Source organism: Nicotiana tabacum, chromosome 15 (genome assembly GCF_000715075.1).
Source record: "Nicotiana tabacum cultivar K326 chromosome 15, ASM71507v2, whole genome shotgun sequence".
Classification (NCBI taxonomy): Eukaryota; Viridiplantae; Streptophyta; class Magnoliopsida; order Solanales; family Solanaceae; genus Nicotiana; species Nicotiana tabacum.
Genome location: NC_134094.1, coordinates 95,511,465 through 95,538,231, shown reverse-complemented (window position 1 = coordinate 95,538,231; position 26,767 = coordinate 95,511,465). Strand labels below are relative to the sequence as shown.

The 26,767-nt window shown below is 36.5% G+C and overlaps 1 protein-coding gene across 2 annotated transcripts; it reads left to right on the top strand.

The window, feature by feature from the left end:
- Nucleotides 1–6,510: 6,510 nt before the first annotated feature.
- LOC107760603 (vacuolar protein sorting-associated protein 35B) lies at nt 6,511–25,546 on the top strand. Of its 2 annotated transcripts, XM_075231022.1 has the most exons (22): nt 6,511–6,807; nt 6,898–6,994; nt 7,927–8,050; nt 10,447–10,632; nt 10,934–11,021; nt 11,216–11,272; nt 11,369–11,458; nt 11,537–11,659; nt 16,919–16,993; nt 17,078–17,137; nt 17,316–17,432; nt 17,723–17,962; nt 18,049–18,114; nt 18,302–18,391; nt 20,236–20,325; nt 21,045–21,134; nt 21,561–21,629; nt 24,035–24,115; nt 24,219–24,326; nt 24,410–24,513; nt 24,716–24,829; nt 24,925–25,546. In XM_075231022.1, exons 1-22 carry the CDS (start codon nt 6,712–6,714, stop codon nt 25,133–25,135), a joined length of 2,376 nt encoding a protein of 791 aa, XP_075087123.1. In that variant the 5' UTR covers nt 6,511–6,711; the 3' UTR covers nt 25,136–25,546. The 2 variants fall into 2 exon arrangements, with proteins under 2 accessions (XP_075087123.1, XP_075087124.1); XM_075231023.1 differs by lacking the exons at nt 6,511–6,807; nt 6,898–6,994; nt 7,927–8,050; nt 10,447–10,632; nt 10,934–11,021 and adding an exon at nt 11,056–11,100.
- Nucleotides 25,547–26,767: the final 1,221 nt, after the last annotated feature.

Sequence of the window (26,767 nt, the reverse complement as noted above, 5' to 3'; positions counted from 1 at the left end):
TACGAACTCGTTCGTGCAATCAAAATATCAAAATAATGCTTAGAACTACGAATCGGACACCAAATCAAAGAAACTTTTCAAAAAGGCTTTAAAACTTCTATTTTCACAACCGAACGTCCGAATAACGTCAAATCAACTTCGTTTCTCATCAAATTCGAGAGACAAGTCATAAATATTATAGTGGACTTGTACCAGGCTTCGGAACCAAAATACGGACCCGATATCAATAAATCGAAACATCAGTCGATTCTTAAATATCATAAATCTTTCAAACTTTCAATTTTCAACAAAAATCAATAACTCGAGTTAGGGACCTCCGAATTCGATTTCGGGCATACGCCCAAGTCCCAAATTATGATACGGACCCACCGGGATCGTCAAAATATAGATTCGGGTCTGTTTACTCAAAACGTTGACCGAAGTCAACTTAAATAAACTTCTAAGGCAAAATTCTTATTTTTATCAGTTTTTAACATATAAGCCTTTCGGAAGAACACCTGAACTGCGCACAAAATTCAAGAAAAGCTAAAATAAGGTATTTGATGCCTCGAAACACAGAATTAGATTTTGAAACCTAAGATGACCTAACGGGCCATCACAGTTTAGCTTTGCAAGACGAAAAGGGAGTGTTTGAGGGAGGTTCCGGGGTTGAGAATGGGCTAGGGTTTAGGTGGAGAAGATATAAGGAGGAAGAGGGAAGTGTTTTGAGTCGTTGATCATTTTTGATCAACGACTAAGATTTAAAAGAGCTGGGTCGGGTGTAACGGGTCATGGATTGGGGTAGACCTATTGGGTCATTTGGTTTTGGGCTTCTGAAGGTTGATTGGGAATGGGCTTGTTCTTTTGGACCTCAATTGGTCTGAAAATTAGCCCTATATTGGGCTATAATTTAAAATACACCAAATAAATTATAAAAAAAATGGCTATTTAATAAATAAAATCTTATTTAAGACATTAAGCACTTACAAACCAGAGTTATAAAAAAATATGAAGATGCTATTTTGACATAAAATAATAATAAATAAATATAATTATAGAAAATTAATTTTAAAGCTTTAAAATTTTTAAATCTTTTTTTATAGAAAATACTTATATGACTATTGTAAATTGGGTAATAATGTAAAATGATATTTTAAAAGTATATAGAATATTTTATAAAATATGAGGGTAAAATTGGGTAATGGGTACGTATAGCTCTCGGAGTAGTATGTGACCGTTAAAGTGGCTATTAGTTCAGTAGAGATACTAGTTTAGTATATAGGCACTTTAGTCCTCTATAAGTTTTGACATATGTTCTCGCTACTTACAAATTAGTCCCTTAATTGGTACATCTTTGACTCGATAGGTCATATTAGAATAGTTATGACATTTTGTCCTCTAGTGATGATAGAGAATAATATATTCCCTTGTAATTCGCCATTTACGGACATGAATAAGAATTATCTATTTTTGCCCTAGTTTAGTATCTTAGCAGTAGCTTCTTCTCTCTTTTTTGGTTTCCAAATCTAACCACTACATCATTGATCGAATCAATTAAAGTTTGTTGAGAAAACAAAGAGCACTTAGATTTACGTCTCTTTTAATTCATTAAGTCAGAATGAGATCTTTTTATCTGAGAACAAAATAGTTTTCCATGGGTTTTGTCTTCTATGAACATCAAAATTAGGGTTTCGTCCATGTAATTAATGAATAAAAAGTACATAAAGCGGATTTACCTTGACTAATGTTATCATGTCTAATATTTCAATTGAGGATCTATAAATCGCGAATTTTGTAGATTTTTCTTACTTCCATGTGGTTGGGCTTCAGACCGGCTATTCTTAGTGTATAACTTTTGACTTGTGGGTAAAGTAGTATAATTTGCAGCGCGGGCAGATTAATGAGTGGATTGAGATGTTGTATGGCGTTGGATGATGTAGAATGGAGAACTGGAAACCTCTTCCAGTGCAGTTAATGTTGGATAATCTCATTGGTTTGATTTTTCTGCTATAAATACCTAGCATTAAAGAATGATATTTAGTATATTTTTCTAACTTATGTTAGGATTTAGAACTGGAGTGAAATTGAGTTAAATTTTGGATAGTTTTTTTACTAGTAGGACTAGTTGTTCAACCTTTGGTACTAAGCTTAAAATGGTGTTAGAATTTGCTTAAGTTCTAACGAATGAATAGCTTTTGTTTGAGTGAACTGAAACAAACTGAAGCTATACTAAGTAGTGCAGTTACCAAGAGGAAGTGTATATTACGGTGGCTGGTGTAACAATTTGAGCTGAGGTTTTGTAAGTACCTAAAAGTAAAGGACAATTTGTGTAAATTTTTGGAAAGTTCAAGTGGTTACTTTTATTAGGATTTACAATTAAGGTTAATTTGCGTCTAATTTCTTAATAGGTTTTGACTAGCAGATATGGTTGTTCAATCTAAAATGAACGTACGACAATTAAAATTTGGAAGATGCGGGTGAATGGATAAGTATCTGCTAAAAATTGAAATGAAATGGACCTGTGAAGAGTGTCATGGATTTAGATAACTAATATAGTGGATCCGAACTATTTAGGATTAAGCATAGTTGATTGTTTTGGTGAATGAACTAGGATATTTGTTTGATAGTTCTGGAGACTTGCTCAAGCTACAATTAGGCCTGTGTGCAAATATTTTCCTACATTTAACCTTTGATTCAATCTAAAATTGTGTAAGACATTGCTCTACCTTCCAATTAGGCCAACTATTTCATTTGTGTTAAGAATTTTCTAATGGATGTGTTTCTTGTTTACACTATGTAATCAACTTTTCTTGGCAAGATGCTCAACGATGGTTTAAGGGGGGGGGGGGGGGGAGGTTCTCACCTCTCATTCGTGAAACCAACTCAAGATACTTGTATAACTGGTATTTTTTGTCAACACAAATTTTGGGTTGTCATCAAAATTCTTAATATCGCCCTTAGGGTCGTTTGATACAAGATATAAGGATAATAATCCCGTGATAGAATTTGAGATTGTATTTATCATATGTTTGGTTATAAATATTAGTTAATCCGGGATAAGGTTTACACTAAATTGGTGGGATTAGCTACCCCATATGGAAGACGGGATAGCTAATTCTACCATTGTACCAAAGCACGCCTTAGTGAATTATTTTTTCAATAGTCACCTTTCAAAAGGTTGGTTTCAAAAATATTGTTTAAGCCCTTTTAAACTTAAGCAAATTTGGTTAGCTTTTTGCTATGTAGTGACAATCTTTTTGAAGCAAAAGCTTTTCCTCATTTTGTTTATCGCACTTTTCTTGTATTTTCGACAAGAGAGGTTGCTCTGATGGTAAGCAACCTCCACTTCCAACTAAGAGGTTGTGAGTTCGAGTCACCCCAAGAGCAAGGTGGGAAATTCTTGGAGGGAAGGATGTCGAGGGTCTATTGGAAACAGCCTCTCTACCTCATGGTAGGGGTAAGGTCTGCGTACACACTACCCTCTCCAGACCCTACTAGTGGGATTATACTGGGTTGTTGATGTTGTTGTTGTTACTTTTCTTGTATTTTCAGTGGTTGGTCATTTAAGGTCTGCTTAGTAATTTGTACCTTGGTAAAGTACATGCTTTTTTAAGCTCTTGCACGTGGGTTGGGTATTATAATATTTTTCAAGTTGTACTTTCTAATAGAAGCAATTGTGCAACTTCTTCCTATAGTTTTAGGGGCGAGATTGGGTGAAGAATTGGTTCACTTAGTGCATTACATGATCATCATTTAGGATTCATGTTTTTGTGAACACAAAATTATTATTTTGAGTGCTAAGCTTGTACCTATTTACTGCAATAGGAAAAAGTGACTAATCTTAGCATGATTGAAGATCCTTATTGTTCATTATCGTTGTCATGTTGTATTGGTCGTCTCTTGCCGTTCAAATCTAAAATTTTTATCGTGCTGCTCTAGAGCTCCAGAGGGATAGGGAAAGAGTCAAATCAGAAAGGAAGAAAGAGAAGAAAAAGGAAAAGATGGAGGGGAAGATAGATAAGAAGGAAAAGACAAAGCATAAATCAAGTTATTGTTGATACACGAGGTTGATTTTTGAAGAAGATAATAGGAATTAAAAATCAGGTACTTGCAGAAAGATGTAAAGTATGAATTTGAGCTGTTGGAGAACAACAATCTCTACGAGGAATATGGCCAGCATGTCTGCTCACAAAAATCAAGTTGCTCATCTGAAAATACCCATAATAACAATAAAAGAAAAAGATTTATCTCACTTTCAAGTGGCGTTAATGCGAGAATTGGGTTCTTTTTTTAACAAGTGATGTATTGGTTCTTTAGGTGTGCTTGATGATGCTTGCTTCTGGATCTTACTTTGTATTTCTTTGCTTGACAAATATGTACCTTTATCCGCATTCGATTGTCCTCACAAAAATATGGACAATGTGACAAATCTACCAAAGAAGATTGTTTTACAAAATTAAATCTGCCAAAATAAGAGGCGAAAGTTTCTATCTGCACTTCTGCAGAAAGAGCCTTTCCCTTGTCGAAAATTAATAATCAATTATTTCTTTTCATGTCATTTTCAGAGCAGTGTACATCATCATTTGGGCAGACAAAACATATTATAGAAGACAAGACAATAACTCTCACGTGCTCCAAATTGCATGAGAATGAAATAGAACTAGAGTACAAGAATTTGATTGCAAATTGCGTCCCAACAAATCTTAAATTATGATATTGACGATTAACATTGGATGTTCCAGAGAAAGCATAAGTGCATGAGAGTGAAGGAAAAAGGTGAAATCATCAACAACATGTCTTGTGGCACCTTTGCATTATTGCCACGTGCGCAATACCTTGGTGATGCTGAACTATATGCATTTCTCTTAACAATTCCGTTTTGAGTTGTTTAAAATGGAATCATATCTTAATTCAGGATCTCCCTACTTTATACGTAGAAGGAGTTATTGTCTTCATTCTAATCGGTTTAAAGACAAAAGTCACAAAATAATAAAAGGTTTACTTTCATTGGTACTTTTTCCCTACATGTGTATTTGAGCGAGAGCGTCCGCTAGCTTCCTAAACCGAATTTTTTATGAGGTAAAGGCCCGACTGAATAAAGCAAGAGGAAATAGGTATAAGTTGGATCAGTAGAAGAGTAAATTTGAGCTAAATCCCTCTAGAAGCACCTATAAATTGAATTGAGATTCAGGCACATTGAGGAATCGCATTCTTTTGATTTTTCTCAATCAACAACACCATGAATCTTTGTGCTGGTCTATCTTAATTGGAGCAATTTTATTGAATATTTTTTGTGGATGAAGTTTTTTTTTTCTTTCCCTCTCTTTAGAGGAAAGCAAAGTATGCTCTTGATGAATGGATCACATGTTGCTTTACCCATATGCAAGAGACTTTAATCGGTCTATTACTAAGTAGTTTTCAAATTATTGTTTAACTTTATAATTATCATCATTTGTACTCTCAATGTAGCAAAGATCTCCGAGAGCTCAATTGTCGCAAATGATTGCCAAACTTAGGAACTTGAGCCCCTCTAAAATAACCAAAATTGACTTACTTGATAGTTTTCGAGTTATTATCTTGACAATATTTTGCACAAGAAAGATCACAATAATAATTATGCTACTAGCTTACTTCAAATTTAGTGTGTTAAACTCCTAGTTTGCTAAAAGACAATATATCTACTAACTGGTTATAAATATTGGAAATAAAGTGGAAATATATAGAATAAAATGGATATAAAAGATTCACTATCATTATACAACCAAGATTCATAGTTATTACTCTTGCACCGTCTAATATTTCATTTTCAAATGCACATCTAGTTTTATTTTATGTGTATTAGTTTGATTGGACATAAAGTTTAAGAATATAGGAAAACGTTTAAATCTTGCGGTTTTTAGCTAATGGTGTGTATAATATATAAAAAATGACTCTTTGAATCGTGTGATTTTAAAATGCCACGTTATTCATATAAAGGAATATCATTGAGAATAATAAGAATATTGGAATTAAAAACTTAATAATACGAAAGGTTTGACAATTTTTTTGAAACATGCTCAAAAGGAAGTAGACACATAAACTAAAATGACAAGGGAGATACACTATATTATTAGGAGAATTGAACAATTGTTCTATACCATCACGGGAATTAAGCTGATTTTTCTTTAAGTATAATTTTTTCCAACCATTTTAGTATGCCTTTTACGTTGTAATATTTGCAAGTTTTATGTAATTAAAAAAATAAAATAATCCCTTATAATCAATACAATTTGAATAAACAAAATTGATTCTATAAAACATCTCTTTATTAGATGGGGTATTTTGATTCGGCAAGTTTAAGAAAAAAAGAATTTTTTTGAAATTTGTGGTCATAAAAGCTTAAAGGTAAAAACTTTGTAGAGCCATGATATTTGCGTGATTATAAAAACTTCTCATTAAAGGTAAAATGAGTTAAATAAAAAATTTAAAGTTAAATTATTTTTAATTATAGGAATATATCATTATTAATGTGTCATTTTATGTCACATTTGTGATGATCTATCGAACCGATCTTCCCATTCAAATATATTTCCAAAAATAAAATAATATTAGACACCAATAAGTATACGGTTTTGGAAGGCACCCGGGTCGATGAGTTGCCAGGTAAACAAATTCACGTTGTCACACAAAACTGAATCAATTTGAAACTGAACACAAATAACAAACAACAAAGAAGAAGAGAAAAAGAGCAAAATGATAGCAACCGAAGGAATCGAAGACGAAGAGAAATGGCTAGCGGAAGGCATCGCCGCTATTCAACACAACGCATTTTACATGTCTCGTGCTTTGGTAAAATTTTCATTTTGTTTCCTCTAAAAATTTAATCCAAAACCCTAAACTTCTCAAAATTGACAAATTAACACTCTGATTTTCCTTCAGGATTCGAATAATCTTCGAGAAGCATTGAAGTATTCTGCTTTACTATTATCTGAGCTTCGGACTTCGAAACTTTCGCCGCACAAATACTACGAGCTCTGTAAATTTCTAGTCAACACATCTTTTTTGATGGACTTTTTTCTTTTCAATTTGTTTGGCAGTTTTTGCTTAGGAAAAGTCAATTTGACTAATTTCGAGCTAAATGTGATTCATATTAATTCATTTTTACTGAATTAATTCAGTTTCGAGCTACATCTCTTCATTTTAACATGTTTGGCATTTGCTTATGGAGAGTAAATTTTACTAGTTTTCTAGCTTAATCTGACGTAATTTAGTTTTTTAAAGTTATATTTTAGATATGTGCAGCTAAATTGGACTAAGTTAAATCATTTAAAAAAAATAAAAATTTAACATTATTAAAAAAAAAAATACTACACGAAATGTACTGTAAGTTGCAGTTTTTTCTTATGGAAAGTCAAATTGACCAACTGCCGAGCTAAATCAGATCATACTAATTCATTTTTTTAACCGATTTTATAAACTTGTACTCTCTTTATTCTAATTTGTTTGGCAGTTTTGCTTATGGAGAGCCAATTTTACTAACTTTCTAGCTAAATCAGACTATATTAATTCAGTTTTTGTAAATCAAATTTTAGATATTTGTAGCTAAATCGGACTTAGTTAATTCATTTCAAAAACAATTTAAATTTAAATATTTGGAAAGTACACGAAAAGTACTATAAGTTGCATATTTCACTTAAGAAAGTTAACTTGACTAACTTAGGTTACTGGACTAGATTAGTTCAATTCTATTAAAAATAAATAAAAACTTAGATATTTTGGAACTATAAGAAGAGTTACTTAAGTTGCAATTCTCCTCATATCAAAATGGTGATTTTTTTAAAAAAAAGATGTTGGTTAGTTTACGCAGTTTGAATGTTGGAAAATAAAAATTGTCAAACATCTTGGATCAGAGAAAGTCTATGTTCGTTACTTCATGTTTGTTCTCTGGCTTTGTGCTCTTTGTGGTAGATATGCGAGCTTTTGATGAATTGAGGAAGCTGGAGATGTTCTTCAGAGAAGAAGATAGACATGGTTGTTCAGTTATTGACTTATATGAACTCGTTCAACATGCTGGAAATATATTGCCTCGGTTGTAAGTCTCAGATGAAATTTTCAGTGTTAAATTCTCAGTTGCTAGGTTTTGCTGTGTGCTAATTGGCTACTTATATTGTTCCATAGTATCTTAGAATCAAACGAACATAGTTAAGAAGTAAACTTGGTTATCCAAATATGATTTTTTATGCTCAACTTGAAATTTAATATTGTGAAATAAATTTGATGTCATTCTCCTTTTATGTGCGTTCTCTTTATTGTTGTATTTAGTGTTATTGAGAATGTTCAGTTTCTTATAGAGTTGATGATCTCTGACTATGCATGGGGCAGTGGCAGACTTTAGGATGTGACGCCAGTGGATACATCTGTCTTTAACATAAGATCTGCCGCAGAGTTTTAGTAGGAGTATCGTGTGCATTCAGTCAGTACGGGCACCTTTTTGGTTCGTAGATAGATTAACCAATCACCAAACAAAAAAAGCTAGGTCGGTTCTGATATTTTAATTAGGATAAAAAATATTTTACAATCACCTACAAAAAACAAACAGAAAGAAGAAACACTTACCAGAGAAGCCAGAGAATTTTCCAGAGAGAGATGTTTTGAGGCAACACACTTAAGCACCTTTAGTTCCCATGAAAGAGAATCTTTCATGCTAGTCGAAAAAACTGAACCTATTGTATTCACAGATCATACAGAAGCACGGGCTCGAGAGAACCACTTTCATGAACTTCTAGCGAAACTAACATATGTTGATGCCACCAAACATATAAATATCAAGCATTTCAGAGTAATCTTAAGAGGTGCTGATGCACTTACCATATTGATTAACTTCTAAAACAAAAACATGGTACGGTATTCAGCTTAACCTAATACATGTCCAAACTCAAGTAATTGGGGATGGAAAGTTTAAAACCATACAGATAATTTTGATTCCCTCTTCAACAATTGTCATTCTTCCCCATTTTCTATTAAATGATTTTCCGTTTTCATTCTAGTCTTTTGATTAACCAATCGGTACTTTTCTCTTTGCAATTTGCTTTACATATGAAGTTAGATTACCCAACCTATTGATGACCAAGTATTTTTTGTAGAGCATCATGTTTTGATGTAGATTATCTACTTTTGGTGTACTTCTTGTATATGGGATTTTTTTCCCCAATAAAAAGGGCAACCGGTGCACTAAGCTCCCGCTATGCGCAGGGTTCGGGGAAGGGCCGGACCACAAGGGTCTATTGTACGTAACCTTACCCTGCATTTCTGCAAGAGACTGTTTCCACCGCTCGAACCCAATATCAATAAAATTGTTTACCTTTTCAAAAAAAAAAATTACCAGTCAACAGTTTTTCATTTCCTTTTTCTTTATTCCTCAAGAGTATATACAACCACTGGTTTGCACGTAAGAAGCTGATTAAAGGACTATGAAAGAGTAAATAGACACTTTTTTTTTTAACTAATAGCAATTCTCAATGCTTAAAAAGTGGAACATGTGTTCTTTAGCAAAACTTGCAAATAATACTAACAATAGAAGAATGCAAAACTTCACAAGCAAAAGGCTAATTTAAAAGCAAAATCATTTGTGTTATCATAGATGCAAAAAGAAACAAAAACACAAAATTAAGCAATAAAACCCTAAATCACCTATTTAATAAATTAGAAGAAATAATTGTATTCTAACCTGATGTTGATGAAGAATAGTTGGTGCGAGTGTCTAAGAAGGAAAAACTCAGAAAAATGAAATAAGAGAGAAGAGAGAAAGGTGAGCAGCAAAGAAGGGAGAGCCTTAGATTGATCTGATCTGAGAGGAGAGCTGGAGACCTTATCTGATCTGAGTTGGAGAGGTGATAGCTAAGGCAGGGTTTTCTTGGAATCTGATCCGAAGGAGTGGAATTGATAACTTTATATGAAACCATTTACATTTTAGAAAATGTCCCATTGATACAGGGCAGTGGGAATATGTTATATAAAGAGCAGCCCGGTGCACGAAGCATCCCGCGTTCACACAAGGTCCTTATGAATTGAATACTCCTTATGAACCATTTTCAGTCCTCGACATGTCCTTTTGATACAGGGCAGTGGGTATATTAAGGTTATGTAGCTACCAAGAATTTTCCCAAACACCATTATTTTAATTCTGAAATTCCAAGTGAAGGCAATGCTCACATCACCCAGTTTTTAATGAGGTCACCCCTGACATCTAGGTAGGCAACAGCTATATCGGTAAATCTGTTTTTCCATCTCCTGTGTGGTTGTGAATTGCTCATGCCACGAGTTAATATCTGTTTTGGAGTCGAGTGATAGCGGCTCGATTTTTCTTCCTTTTCTTCTTTGTTTCCTCTCTCGTATGCCCTTGTTATTCTTGAAGAATCAGATGTCTGATGTAAGTTTACCTTATATAAAAAAAGATATCTGATGGAAGTTTATCTTGTAATATTTCAGGTATCTCCTATGTACAGTAGGATCTGTATACATCAAATCAAAAGAGGCTCCTGCTAAAGATATTCTCAAGGATCTTGTTGAAATGTGTCGTGGTGTTCAGCATCCGACACGTGGTCTCTTCTTGAGGAGTTATCTTGCTCAAATTAGCAGAGACAAATTGCCAGACTTAGGTTCTGAGTATGAAGGGTAAATCTGTTGATTACTCAAACTTGGATTGCGTGATGATTAGGTTGCACATCGTATCACGTCAGCTCTGCATAAGTACATCTTTGTTCACTTGCTTGAAACAAACACGCAAGAGCTGCATGCACACACATTGGTTATGTATATTGTTATCTACCTATTTAAGTTTGCGGGTAGAGCCAATGTATTGTAACCATCTCTCTAAGATCCTTGTCTTTTGTTTAATTGAGTATTTTTTTTTTCACATTTCTAGTTTGACCTAGCGGATGATCTTCTGAGATGCTTCACACTGTTCTTTATGCAGAGAAGGTGATACTGTCATGGATGCTGTAGATTTTGTGCTGCAGAACTTCACAGAGATGAATAAACTTTGGGTTAGAATGCAGCATCATGTACGTTGGGATCTTCTGAACTATTGCTTTGCTTTTACTTTTGACATGCATGGCATCTGTGCATTTGCACGGTAGGAAGGTAAAATGAGTCATGAAGGCATGTTTTGGCCATGCAGGTGTTATAGTGCTTGTGATACATTCATTTGCTTTGGTGATCCTGAGTTGAGGTATTCTTCGCGCTTTATGGTCTGCAGGGACCTGTCAGGTTGAAAGAGAAACTGGAAAAAGAAAGGAGCGAGCTTCGTGATCTTGTAATACCAATGTGCTCAATCATTTACATTCTCCTTTCAAGATCCTTATGGCTTGGTTCAGAAATACGATATTCAGCTGTACCTCTTATATTTTAGGTTGGGAAGAATTTGCACGTTCTTAGTCAGATAGAGGGTGTTGATCTTGAAATGTACAAGGATGTGGTTCTGCCCAGAGTTTTGGAGCAGGTAAATTTAACATGATTAAAACTTTTCTCATTTTCTTGTGGCAATTCACTGTAAAGATGTAGCTAAATATTCCTGCAGGTTGTCAATTGTAAGGATGAGATTGCCCAGTATTATCTGATGGACTGCATAATTCAGGTCTTTCCAGATGAGTACCACTTGCAGACACTTGAAACCTTATTGGGTGCTTGTCCGCAACTCCAAGTAAGTCACCAAAAATATACACAACTTCTTTGGCAGGATAAGTTTTTGTGTCCTGTCCTTTGCTACTCCTCTTCATTGCATCTTCATATCCATTCTTCTTGCAAATGTAAACTATATATCTAAAACATATCTCACTAAAGGAAATGAAAAAGGACAAACACAAATAGACAGCATTTCTGTTACATCACTTTCTATCTTTGTCCATCTTAACCTATTTTGACTGCCTTTCAGTTCTTTTACTGTTGTGAAAGAAGAATAAGATTAATACATGGTGTATGCTGGTGGCTCAAACTTGTTTTTAGTTAATGTTTTACAGCTGTTCTTATTTGTCTTACAAGAGCGGGGAAGGGGGAAGGGCTTTTTGTTTTTCTTCCTGCTCTAACCTAAGTGGACAAGATAAGTTCCTCATTCACTAGAATAACTAGAATAACTGTATTACGTTGGAAAGCGGCTTGTAGTTCTCGGCTTAATTTTTCCTTCTCGGAGGAGAATGTGTGCAAATAGAATTAGTTTCTGTGATCTACAAAGTTTAGTGCGTTCTGTAGGTATGGAGCTTAAACTTTTAGGGGTCTTGGTAGTAATTTTAACAGTTTGTTCAAATCTTCTGGTGGTTGATGTTGTAGAAGCATGTGGATGCTTATATATTATTGTTAAATAGTTATATGTAAATAATCCTAGTCCCATATATAGTAGGAGTAGAATATGTATTATATATATGGCTCATTGTATCATTATTAATAAATTTTCAGTGTATTATTTCTCACTTGGTATCAAAGCGTGAGTGAGACACATCCGGGAAATTCAGACAGTCGCCGTGCGTCAATTTCCGGCGTCTTTCTAGGGCAGATTTACGTCAAGCTAATTTCCGTCGGTGTTGTGCAAAAACTAACACTACCACAAGGTCCCCCAACCCTCGGCGACCAAACCCCAACAAATATCTTCGGCAGCAGAGCTCTCATGCGCTCTCACTCGCCCATCGGAGCAGAATTTTTCCGGCGAGATGTGGTCCACGCGCCGACACGTGGGACCTCTTCCAGCCATTTATTGGCCAACTTTCTTTGAGACAGCTTGTTCGCAAGGCTTTTCCGACTCTACCCATTCCAGTTTCATCACATTTCGGCAACTTTTTAAATTTCCGCCGACTATATGCAGATTCCGGCGACTGTTCCAGTTTCCGGTGGCTACGGTGTATTTTTTCTGCTGCTTCTTAACTATTTTTGTGACCTAACACAATTTTGGACCAACTTTGCCACCAATTTTTGTAACTTCGTACTTATTTGATCCAACCATGTCTCTCGGACTTGATGTTTTTGGTTCCAAAAGCAGTGGAGTTGGAAATTCAGCCTTTATGATTACTTCTGAACCCCTACCTGGAAGTTCAAATTATTTATCTTGGGCTTCCTCTGTGGAGTTGTGGTGTAAAGGTCAAGGTGTTCAAGATCACTTAACCAAAAAGGCTAGCGAGGGAGATGAAAAGGCCAAAGCACAGTGGGAAAAGATCTATGATCAATTATGTAGTATCTTGTGGCGATCTATTGATTCCAAGTTGATGCCTTTGTTTCATCCATTCCAGGCATGCCATTTAGTTTGGGAAAAGGCTCGTACTTTATACACTAATGACATATCTCGTTTCTATGATGTGATATCGTGGATGACAAATTTGAAGAAACATGAATTGGATATATCGACTTACTTGGGACAAGTACAAGCAATCATGGAGGAATTTGAGAAGTTGATGTCAGTCTTTGCTAGTGTTGAAAAGCAACAAGAGCAACGACAAAAGATGTTTCTAGTTCTTACACTCACTGGACTTCCTAATGACCTTGATTCAGTGTGTGACCAGATTTTGGTTAGCCCGACTGTCCCTACAGTTGATGAACTATTCTCTCGATTACTTCGCCTTGTTGCAGTGCTTAGTCACATAGTGATCTCATCGCAGACAGTTGACTCCTCTGTTCTCGCATCCCAGACAGTGGAAAATTGGGTATCTCAGACTATGGAGAATAGACGAGGTGGAGGTCGTTTTGGAAGGTCTCGACCCAAGTGTTCTTATTCTAGTAGGCTTAGACACACCCGTGAGGTGTGTTACTCTTTGCATGGTCGACCACCTAAAAATGCTCATGTTGCTCAAATAGAGATTGCAGGTAGCCAGAAGTTTTCTTTATCTGAAGGGGAATATAATGAGTTCCTTCAGTATCGAGCAAGTAAGCAGACACCTCCACAAGTAGCCTCAGTTGCTCAGACCAATACTCCTATTGCTGATAATTCCTTTGCTTGTGTTTCCCAGTCTACTACTCTTGGACCGTGGGTCATGGACTCAGGCGCCTCTGATCATAGTGTTACTTTAGCTAATGGACTCCAAACAAAAGCAAAAGGAGTTGGACAAGCTAATCCCTTATTCTCTGTCACTTTAGATTATGTTCTTAATGTCCCTGGTTGTCTTTTTAATCTTGCATCGGTTAGTCAGTTGACTCGTGCCCTCCATTGTGGTATATACTTTATTGATGACTCTTTTGTTATGCAGGATCGCAGTACGGGACAGATGATTGGCACAAGGCGTGAATCACTAGGCCTTTACTACCTTGACTCACTCAATCCTTCCACAACATGTCTAGTTACAGATTCTCCCGACCTAATTCACAGACGTTTATCCAAGTTTATCGAAGCTTCAAAAGATGGTGCCTAGTTTGTCTACATTAGATTGTGAGTCGTGTCAACTTGGGAAACATACCCGAGCCACTTTTTCACGTAATATTGAGAGTCGTGTAGAGTGTTTTTTCTTTAGTTTATTCTGATATATGGGGTCCTAGTAGAGTCAGTTCAACCTTAGGATTTCATTGTTATCTGATTAATCAGATGCCTTCATCTTCCATCCCTAGTCAGATTTTGTATTCAGTCTTGTTTCCTCAGTCACCCCTATACTCTCTTCCCGCTCGTGTGTTTGGGAGCATCTGTTTCGTTCATAACTTAGCTTCTGGAAAAGATAAGTTAGCTCCCGTGCTCTCAAGTGTGTCTTCCTTGGTTATTCTTGAGTTTAAAAGAGATATCGTTGCTACTCACCTGATCTTCGTAGGTACCTTATGACAGTCGGTGTCACATTTTTTTAGTCTTGAACTTACTTTACTTCTTCTGATCACCTTGATATATCAGAGGTCTTACGTATACCGACTCTTGAGGAGTTTACTATAATTCCTACATCTTCCGCCACAGAAGTCTTACCCATACCGACCATTGAGGAATTTAGTGTCGCTCCTCGTAGATCCCCCAGCTAGAGGAACACCACTTTTGACTTATCATCGGCGTCCGCGTCCAGCATCAGGCCCAGCTAATTCACGTCCTGCACCTGACCCTACTCCTACTGCGGACTTGTCTCCTCTTAGTCAACCGATTACACGTCGGAAAGGTATACGGGCCACACTTAATCCTAATCCTCATTATGTTGGTTTAAGTAATCATCGTCTATCATCACCCCATTATGCGTTTGTATCTTCTTTGTCCTCTGTTTCCATCCCTAAGTCTACTTGTAAAGCACTGTCTCATTCAGGATGGCGACATACTATGATTGATGAAATGTCTGCTTTACATTTGAGTGGTACTTGGGAGCTTGTTCCTCCTCCTTCAGGTACTATCTACTGTTGGTTGTCGTTGGGTTTATGTAGTCAAAGTTGGTCCGGATGGCCAGGTTGATCGACTTAAGGCCCGTCTTATTGCCAAAAGACATACTCAGATATTTGGGCTCGACTATAGTGATACTTTCTCTCCCGTGGCTAAAATAGCATCAGTCCGCATTTTTCTATCCATGGCTGCTATTCGCCATTGACCTCTCTATCAGTTGGACATTTAAAATGTTTTTCTTCACGGTGATCTTGAGGATGAAGTTTATATAGAGCAACCACCTGGTTTTGTTTCTTAGAGGGAGTCTAGTGGCCTCGTATGTCGCTTGAGCCAGTCACTTTATGGTCTAAAGTAGTCTCCTCGAGCATGGTTTGGTAAGTTCAGCATAGTTATCCAGGAGTTTAGCATGACTCATAGTGAAGCTGATCACTCTGTGTTTTATCGGCATTCTGCTTCAAATCTCTATATTTATCTGGTGGTTTATGTTGACGATATTGTTATTACCGGCAATGATTAAGATGGTATTACTTAGTTGAAGCAACATCTCTTTCAACACTTTCAGACTAAGGATCTAGACAGATTAAAGTATTTTCTAGGTATTGAGGTCGCTCAGTCTAGCTTAGGTATTGTGATCTCACAACGAAAGTATGCCTTAGACATTCTTGAGCAGACAGGAATGACAGGCTGTAGACCTGTTGACACTCCGATGGATCCGACTTCTAAACTTCTGCCAGGACAGGGGGAGCCGCTTAGCGACCCTGCAAGATATAGGCGGCTGGTTGGTGAATTAAATTACCTCACTGTGACTAGACCTGGCATTTCTTTTCCTGTGAGTGTTGTAAGTCAGTTTATGGATTCTCTCTGTGATTGTCATTGGGATGCAGTCGTCCGCATTCTTCGGTATGTAAAGTCAGCTCCAGGCAAATAGTTATTGTTTGAGGATCAAGGCCATGAGCAGATCGTTGGGTACTTAGATGCCGATTGAGTAGGATCGCCTTCTGATAGACATTCTACGTCTGGATATTGTGTTTTGGTAGGAGGTAATTTGGTGTCTTGGAAGAGCAAGAAACAAAATGTGGTTGCTCGGTCTAGTGCAGAAGCAGAATATCGAGCAATGGCTATGGCAACATGTGAACTAGTTTGGATCAAACAGTTTCTCAAGGAGTTGAAATTTGGTGAAATCAGCCAGATGTAACTTGTGTGTGATAATTAAGCTGCCTTTCATATTGCGTCAAATCCGGTGTTTTATGAGAGAACTAAACACATTGTGATTCACTGTCACTTCGTCGGAGAAAAGATACTATTAGGAGACATTGTTACAAAGTTTGTGAAGTCAGCTTGCAGATATTTTCACCAGGTCCCTCATTGGTCCTCGTATTAGTTACATATGTAACAAGCTCGGTAAATATGATTTGTATGCTCCGGCTTGAGGGGAGTGTTAAATAGTTATATGTTAATAATCCTAGTCCCATATGTAGGAGTGGAACATGTATTATATATATAGGGCTCACTGGATCATTGTCATCCCCTTGCCCAGACAAGAAGGAAGAAAGAACAATCCACAGCAGATGCATTATATTACTTCGTTAATTTCGATGATAGATTTGAAAATAAAAAGGTCTTTATTTCATTTTTTTCATTTAGCCTGCTGTTGACGTTAAGACTGTGCTGTCACGATTGATGGAGAGATTGTCAAACTATGCTGATTCAAGTCCCGAAGTAAGTAAATAATTGTTTAATGGCTTCTGCCTTGAGATTTTCTTGATTTCTTCTCTTATTTAGGTGTAAGTTTTGATTATTTAGGTGTTACCTGACTTCCTTCAAGTTGAAGCATTTGCCAAGCTAAGCAGTGCCATCGGGAAGGTAAATCTGGATGCTTTAACGTCTGATTTCTGAACAAAGTTGACTACTCTCCAGTTTTGTAGCTTGTAGTTGGATTTTTATTTATAGGCAAACTTCAGTCTGTAGCAGGACCAGGATGTATGATTTAGAACACCTGACATTAGCATCTCAACTAGTTAACAGGTTCCTTAATATGCAGGTCATTGATGCACAAACTGATATGCCAGTTGTTGGAGCCATTTCCTTGTATGTATCTCTACTGACCTTCACTCTCCGTGTTCATCCTGATCGACTAGACTACGTGGATCAAGTACTGGTATGTTCTTGTCAATTTGGTAATCAAAGTTACAAGCCAATATGGAATTTTGGAGGTTATAACATCGAAACTGCTGTTGTTATTCTCTGAGCTCAATGAAGCCAGTTGCTGCGTAACATTTGGTCACTTTTTTTGGTGAGAGGAGGGTAGTTATTTCCTTGATCAATTTAGTGGTCAGTAGGAACGTTGAACACAGTAGATTAGGAAATCCCAGCAGAGTTGGTAGCTAAAGGGGGGAGAAGTATGGGATGACATTTCTCTGCTTGATTTACTTTCCTGATTGTTGGTAGGGAGCATGTGTCAGGAAACTTTCTAGTAAAGCAAAGCTTGAGGATAGTAAAGCGACAAAACAAGTTGTTGCTCTCCTGAGTGCACCATTGGAGAAATACACTGACATTGTGACAGTTCTAACTCTTTCAAATTATCCACGTGTCATGGATCCCCTTGATGCTGGAACAAATAAGATCATGGCGAAGATAATCATTGAGAGCATCATGAAGAATGACACCTGTGTATCAACTGCTGACAAGGTAATAATCCGCAATGTGTAGTGAGTGATTGATCGCTAGTTCGATTATTTTGGTTCTCTCTTTAATTGATTTACGTCTTTTCCTAGGTTGAGGTTTTGTTTGAATTGATAAAAGGGCTTATCAAGGACTTGGATGGAACTGCTACTGATGAGGTAGACAGATAACATCATCAATTTTGATTACTTCATTGTCTGAATTTGTTATACTTTATTCCGACTCCTATTGATGATTTCCATTTCCTTTTGACTTTTACTCAGTACTTATACATGTGAGTTTTTCCGGATAGTTTCTACCAGTGGAATGACTTCTTTTCCTGTTTGTTGTGGTTTTGGCCAAAAGCTCGATGAGGAGGATTTCAAGGAGGAACAGAATTCTGTTGCTCGTCTTATACACATGCTATATAATGATGAACCTGAGGAAATGTTAAAGGTAATTAATTTATTGGAGAAGTTTTTCTGTAGAAAATTATTATTGATCAACTTTCTAGGGATTTGCACTAGATCTCCTTAAGATTGGTGCTTCATTTAGTACTTTTTTAAGTTCTGGAAATCATCCAACAAACTGAGTTATCTGCTTCTTGTATACTGTTGAACCCTACCTTTATCACAGCCTGAGTTTAGGGAAACACTTATACAATCGTATGTAGTTTGATTTTGATAATGAAACTGAAAGGTCACTATTGAAAGAAAAATGTGCTCTGCCATATACCAGTTGATGTTATTCATTTGTGTTCAAACTATTCTTTTTACTCTAGACTAGATGGATGGACAAGTACTGAAGGTTGATGGAAGCTTGAGTTGAAAGGAATTGTTAAAATGGCTATTCATTTGACAGAATTGAAAGGACACTCACCTAAATGGTAAAAGTGGATAAGCTTTAAGAGAGTTCTAATATTATTATTTGTTGCCAAATACCCTTAACTTCCTCTTTTGTAGACAAACAACTTAACTATTTTTCTAATGCATTTTCTTTCTCTAATTTTATGAAACATGTAACAATGCTGAAACTAAAGCACTTAAATGTAGGAGATTGTAGTACATTGTTAATACTCTAGACTTCTGTAGCTCCAAATAGAACTTCTGTTTCTAGGATGATAGCATGATCTATCCTCTCTTTCCTTGTATTGTTACTTAATTTCTGTGAGGAGCTTTGGGATTACTCCCACTACTGATGTTGATATATATAGAGAAAATGATTTCTAGATCATAGACCTCAATCATTCCTGGAGGCAATTAGCTGGAAAAAAGCCATTTAATTAAGATGGCATGCGTGACTCTGCCGGTTATGATAGAACGATATTACATATTAGGTATGTGATTGTAGGTTAACTAAGTTGTTTTTTTTTTGGTTTTGTTTTTCCAAGTAAAACTCCTTTGGGTGGAATCAGATAAAACTATCTTCCAGTAATATATCCAACATACAGTTGTTTTCACATTTCTTTTGATCTATCCTCTCTTTCCTTGTATTGTTACCTAATTTCTGTGAGGAGCTTTGGGATTACTCCCACTACTGATGTTGATATATATAGAGAAAATGATTTCTAGATCATAGACCTCAATCATTCCTGGAGGCAATTAGCTGGAAAAAAGCCATTTCATTAAGATGGCATGCGTGACTCTGCCGGTTATGATAGAACGATATTACATATTAGGTATGTGATTGTAGGTCAACTAAGTTGTTTTTTTTGGTTTTGTTTATCCAAGTCAAACTCCTTTGGGTGGAATCAGATAAAACTATCTTCCAGTAATATATCCAACACACAGTTGTTTTCACATTTCTTTTGACCTTTTAATATTCTAAACCAGACTATCATTATTATGATATTGGACTAGTGATGTTTGATAAGGGGATGCTATCATGGTATATGATTTAAGTTCGCAAGGATATTCCAATGGAAAATATTGGTGCTGTGGGTTACTTAGATTCGTTCCAGCAAGGTTAGATAGATATTAGATAGATACTCTACGTAGTAGGAGCAAGAAGGACGAAGAGTTTGGAAATCATGGATTTGCTGGAGGTTCAAAAGTAAAGTTCGTTGGTTCATACTTAGCACTATTGATTGTGTCAGTACTCGGTGCTTTAGATAAATGATTTGAGAACAGTCAGTTCGTCGTACTCACATGTGGTTATCTGTTCTAAAAGTGATTCTCTCATATAATAACCTAACACCAATAATGATTAACAAACTTTTCCAATAAAAAAAGTACTAATAAATCAGGTGAATGCTACAAACGGAAGCTCATAATATTCTTTTTTTCCCCTTTGTAAATCAGATAATATGCACTGTTAGGAAGCATATAATGGCTGGAGGTCCAAAGCGCCTAACTTTTACAGTTCCTCCTCTAGTCTTTTCTGCACTGAAGGTTTGTTGTTTTCAGCACTTATCTCTCTCCCCCCCCCCCCTTCTCCTCCTGGTAGTTAGCGATTTATGCTGATGTCTGTATGCAGTATGCGTTTAGTAGAATCCCCTGATCTTCTGACATTAATTCTATAAGAAAAAGGTAATGAATAATTGTAATACCATTTACCAATGCATACCATCCCATCAGCAGTATTTTTGTGCATTGTTTTGCAAATAAAGTAAATAAATAGATTATTTTCTTATCAAAATAGATAAATAAATAGATGATATTTAGCATCTATAGGCCAGTTTCTGCTGGTGCTGAATATGACTCCTCTCTCTCTCTCTCTCTCTCTCTCTCTCTCTCTCTCTCTCTCTCTCTCTCTGAAGGAAACGAAATAATCTCAATTTTACGACAAATCCTCATCCGGCGCACTTGCCAAAAAAATTTCTAGTTGTCTTTGGAATTGGATACAGATATTCGATCTGCAAGAACTGTTCTAGCATGGGCAGGTAAGCAGGATACTGCATTTGCCCCTTCCACTCCACTCGTCTGCGAGTCTATTTGTTTCTTATAGAGATAATGTGTTTCTCTTCAAAGCGTAACTTGTAATGAAATCTGAAGACTTAACATATAATTGAATGTTTCAAATGCTTCCAGTAGAGTTTGTACAGTGCTACTTTCTTCTTTCCATCTGCCCTGAAACATAATTTTGAAATATTTTCTCGATCGAATGGAAGTTGGTTAGGAGACTGCAAGGTCAGGATGGAGATATGGCTGGAGAAGAGGTTCCAGCTACACCAAAGAAAATTTTTCAGTTAATGAATGAGGTAATATCAGCTATTGGATATTGCCACTTGTAATTGTCGTTATAATCAGTCTGTGGCATTCTTATGTAGCCTTTGATTTTGATTCATTGTTGATTTATTTCTCACCATGGTTATGAGATGTGACACAAATGTCCTCTCCCGGATGATCTCTGTACTGGTGATGCAGTACACTAGAGTGCTTTTTTCTTTAATTTGTCTTCTGAGAGAAGGTTTTATAAGTCATGACTGCAGACTGGTAATTCCTCTCCACTCCACTCCTCATATCGGTGATCTTCCAGGTGTAAACTTTGTTGATCTTTTGTGTTCAGTTTCATTCATGGTATTAGGATACAATTGCTTCCTTTTGATTTCCTGTCATTTGTTTATTAACTACCAGATAACCCCTTGTGTGCTACATTTTGCTGATTGAGCTAATCCTGTATGCAGACTATCGAGGCTCTTTCATCAGTTCCATCGTCAGAACTGGCATTGAGGTTGTACTTGCAGTGTGCAGAGGTGAACAATTGATCATTTTATATGCTCTGGAAATGTTGTGTATGATGCTATTGAGGAAACCCCTCTAAGAGGCCAATAAGTAAACCACTTACTAAAAGTATAGATAATAAACTTTTTCTATCTATTAACTGTTAGAAGTCCAGGATAACTACTTTAATTAGAAATAAACAATATAAAAACATAAGGTTTTACAAGCTCTCTGCCTCTATACAAATTCTGCTATTGTAAGTAGAATAGTATTTATATAGAGACTAAAATAAGCCATCAAACAGATAAGAAGTAGACTAATATTTCATCCAACAGAAATTGAAGGGTTCGTGAAAATCTAAAAAACAAACCTTTCAATTTGCCTTAAATGACTAATTTTAGACTAGGTTGAATACATATGTGGTCCCTGAAACTTGCCCGAATTTTTCGTTTAGACACCTCAACTAGGGGTGTGACCTATTAAACACCTGATGTTAGTTGATAATGTGTCTATTGAACACATGCTGCTGACATGGCATGGAGAGTGTATCACACCTCCTTTTGAGAGAGTGAAAAGACTTAAGTTTATCTTTTTAAATTTTTTTCCTATGTCATTTGCTTCCTATCTGCTGCCACCACTCTACGCCGGTCAACGTACCCTCTTTACTTTTCGGAGACCTTAGGGATTTGCTTTAGAAAGTAATTAAGCCTAGTGTTATGGCCACGAGGAATGGAAACCAAGCCACCTGAACAAGCTCAATATCATGGATTAGAGATGGAATAGAAATTTTTTAACATAGCATAAGTCAAACTGAAGTGAGCAATAGGATACTTCAGTGTGGTTTCTACTGATCAAGTAAAGAAGAAGTTGGAATCAAATTAATAGCAGCACTACTAGTTGGATATGTGAGAATCTGAAGTTAGCGAGTGCAAGAAAAATCTTGAAAAGATGCAATTTATAAATTCCAATATTTCAAGACATATGAGAGAATTTGACACCATCCCACCACCATCTCTTTGCCCACCTCCACCATAGCCACTACCTCCACCATTTCTGAACCACCAAAAGGGCCACCGTGCACCAGCCAGCTTAAGAACCACCTGAAACAGCCACCAATACCATGACACCGCTCCACCACTATGCTTCCATCTCCACCACATTCCCCAAAAACTCCCGTAGCTATATGCCGTCAAAGCCAGCTGCTACAAGTAATCCTTATCCACCAGTTGGTCGAAGAATCGAAAATGGGAGAGCTGGTGGAAGCAACAGAGGAATGGTTGTTGGTTTAGCTACGGTTTAAGAGGTGGTTGAAGAATTAAAAAGGGATTGGAGGGTGGTGGCAATTTATTCCGATTAACTTTCTTCGTCTTCTTGACCCAGCAGATTTGATTTTTCATGTTAAGTGGAAGAAGAAAGACCACAAAATGAGAGAGAGTCAATTGGAGAAGATAGCACATTCGGCGGAAGTCCTCTTTTCCGGTCAATGTTTCTTTCTTTCTTTCTCTTTTTTCTTTCTTGAGATTTTGATTTTTCTATACTTTGTTGACATGTCGTTTTCTGATCGGTCGTATTTGCTACGTCAACAGCAAGTAGCATGCACACACTTTGGTTTGTGTAAAATTGTTAAATATGTGTTTCAATGGGCACACTTGTGAACAGGTTCAGGTGTTCAATTGGAACAACTTTTAGTATAGGTGTCTAAATGAAAAATTCGGGCAAGTTTAAGGGGCCACATATGTATTCATCCTTTAGACTATAAATGAAAGACTGTTCTGTTTTAGAATCTGTCCAACATTTACAAGAATTTTCAGACATCTATGTCATGGAATATCTCCTTAAAATTCTAAATTATGCCGTAAGATTATTCTGAGATTTGAGGTTTCAACAACCTCACCCCTTCACTGGGTGGATGGGCAATGATTGGAAGAGAAAGACAATCATGGCGAAAAGCTTGGGAGTACATTTAGAGCAAAAAGTGGATATGTGTTGATGGATTAGACCTATTTCGTGTTCTCTTTTCTTCCTCTTCACCTCACTTTTACCCTCAGAATCAGATCAAGTCTGTAAGCATGGCACGAGAACTACCTAGTGGAATCTATTTGAATTGCCTAGGAAACTGTCTTTCTTTGCAATTTCCTAGGCAATTCAAAAGATTCCACTAGGTAATTGTCTTTTTCTGCTTTAATTAAAAAAAAGGAAATTGTCTTTTCTTCATCACAAAAAAAGAAAGAGAAGGGAAATTGTCTTTCTCTGCAATATGATGTTCACTGAGAAAGGCCTTCCAACAGCACCTGTGATCTATACATGTTTGTGTGAGCCCATCTATTTTATTTGTTTCACGTGAAAGAGTCTCTTCGCTATCTCTAGGCAAGCATCAAAACTTAACTCGATCCATTTAGTTTTTTATTTATTTATGAAACTTGCTTTTGTTCCTCAGGCTGCCAATGATTGTGATCTTGAACCGATTGCATATGAATTTTTTACACAAGCTTTTGTACTATATGAAGAAGAAGTTGCGGTAATTGCTCAACCATAAACAATGTGTTTATATTATATGCTTCTTCGCATTTACCTTGTCATCTGCTCAAAGTTCTACTTGAAATTCTTGCACTTGGTATTAGGATTCAAAAGCGCAAGTGACTGCAATACACTTGATAATTGGAACTCTTCAGAAGATGACTGTGTTTGGTGTTGAGAACAGGGATACCTTAACTCATAAGGCCACGGGGGTAATTTCTACCTCTAATCTCTTTGGGCCCGTCTGTCTACTTATTTGTCATCTAACAATGGGAACACATTTTTTGATGTAAAGTATTCAGCAAAACTTCTAAAGAAACATGATCAATGTAGAGCAGTTTACGCTTGTTCACATCTCTTTTGGGTTGATGATCAAGATGGTATTAAAGATGGAGAAAGGTAGGCAAGAGTGCTCCGCAAATTTCTCATTTTTAATTGGGTTATTTGCATATTCAATTGATTCTTCTAAGTACACTCGAACTTTTCTTTTCCATAGCTTTGTCCATTCAGGAGTTTAAGTCCTGCATTTTGCTTTAATTTATGGATTTCCCTTTTATTTTGTTACCCTGAAATATATGACGTGCTGCCTTTGGTATCACAGGGTCTTGCTTTGCCTAAAGCGTTCGTTGCGGATTGCTAATGCAGCACAGCAACAGGCAAATGTTACAAGGGGTAGCAGTGGACCTGTCACACTTTTTGTTGAAATACTTAACAAGTTAGTAATCAGAACACTAATGTTGTAAACTGAAACTTGGGTTCTAGATTGCAGGCTTAGGTTTTATATTGTATTGAATCTACTTCTGGCCTCAGGTACCTCTATTTTTTTGAGAAGGGGAACCCTCAAATAACACCTGGTGCAATTCAGAGCCTTATAGAGTTGATTAAAACTGAGATGCAGAGTGACGCCACGACCCCAGATTCTGCTTCCGACGCTTTCTTCACCAGCACATTGCGTTATGTTCAGTTTCAGAGACAAAAAGGAGGGCTAATGGGAGAGAAATATAATCCAATTAAGGTGTGATACTTTCACTTTCTTGTGGCATGTCAGATTTGTTGTGCTAAACACAGTACCTAAGCTCTAAAGGTGGAGGATTTAGTGGTATCTGAACTACCAAAATGAGCGTCTCTGCAGTGCTGCTGACCATCAATTATTCTATCAGCAATAAATACAACAATTTCCTACAATCTTACTACTAGACGGTTCAATGTAAAATTCTCCTTTTGCAGTCAGCTATTCTTTACCCTACAGGAGGTTGCCTGATTTCTTTAGGTTGGTGCATGGAAGGAGATCTCAGTCGTTTGGAGTGTATATTAGGACTTCCTTTTGATTTAAACTTATTGTACAGGGTTGTCTCTAAATGAATAAAGAGGTATTTTCTGCACTTAAAATGGATGCTATTGCTTTGATATGGTATTAACTTTTTGGGTGGAACCAGGCTGTGAAATAGTAATAAAGGTTTTACTATTTGTAGGAAGGCGTTACTGTACGGATACTTGATACTACAGGAAGGCCTTTTGTTTCTCTCCCTTAGTCCCTAAATTGATTAGTAGAGGATATTTTGATCTGATAATGATCATGGGACTGAGCAGCTAACCATAAATTTTCCTACAAATCCATGTAAAAAGAGTAAAAACGACCATTTCTCGTCTGAAATTGTTGATTTAGCATAAGGTGTGGTTGTCGTGAACTTCATTGTGTTTCTCAACGTGTATAGAAACTTGTAGTTTTTATCCTATTTTATTAATTAATTACAAATTTGCCTAAATCTAACAAGCAGTGAGATTATTCACATTAACATTAGTTCCACAGGTTAAGCAACAGGCGTATGATTTGCACATTTTACATTCTAGCCTGCATAATGATAGTCAAAATAAAATCACCTGAGGGACTCAAACAGCAACCCATTGGCTAATTGACCCAAGTCTCAGGGGAAGGTACTGAAGGACCTTGGGAGGCCAGTGCCATGTTCAAGCACAGTACTCGATGTTGTTTCGACCCTCAAGTGATGCTGACTTCAACTCAATAACTCCTCAATTTTGCCCGGGCCTATCCAGTGGCGAAGCTAGTAATTTCCCCAAGGGTGTTCAAATTTGAAAGAAGTGAAAAAGGGTTCTCGACAAATGGTGTTCAATATGTGTTATATACCCCTAAAACATAATATTTTACCTATATACACATTATAATTTTTTGACCACCTTTATGAGCATGTGGCTTTCGCCCATGGGCCTACCATTTTCTTGGTTCATGTAAGTGTGAATTTCAGATAATTTTTGTCGGCCCCTAATCATAAAGACCCGAAATCTAAAGCGTGATCCAAGTGGATATTCAGTTCTTTGTTTGTAGCGGACTAGAACTGGTAGGTCCGTGCCTGGAGCCCAAGACTCACTTCTTCTTTTATCCTTTTTTTTTTTGGAGGCAGTTTGAGTGAATAAACTATACACAAAATGACGTTTTGAAAAGTTAAAAGTGATTTTCTGGTACCTAAGCATATTAGTTGAACCTCATAATTTTTGTATTCAGCTTCCTTATTCTTTATACTGTGTGATTGATTATAGAAAGCTCACATTTTTTCCTCTTCTTTTTTTTTTTTTTTGGATACAAACCACCAAGTGAGTGAAAGTTAATGAAGCTAAACAGAGGAACATATAAGTT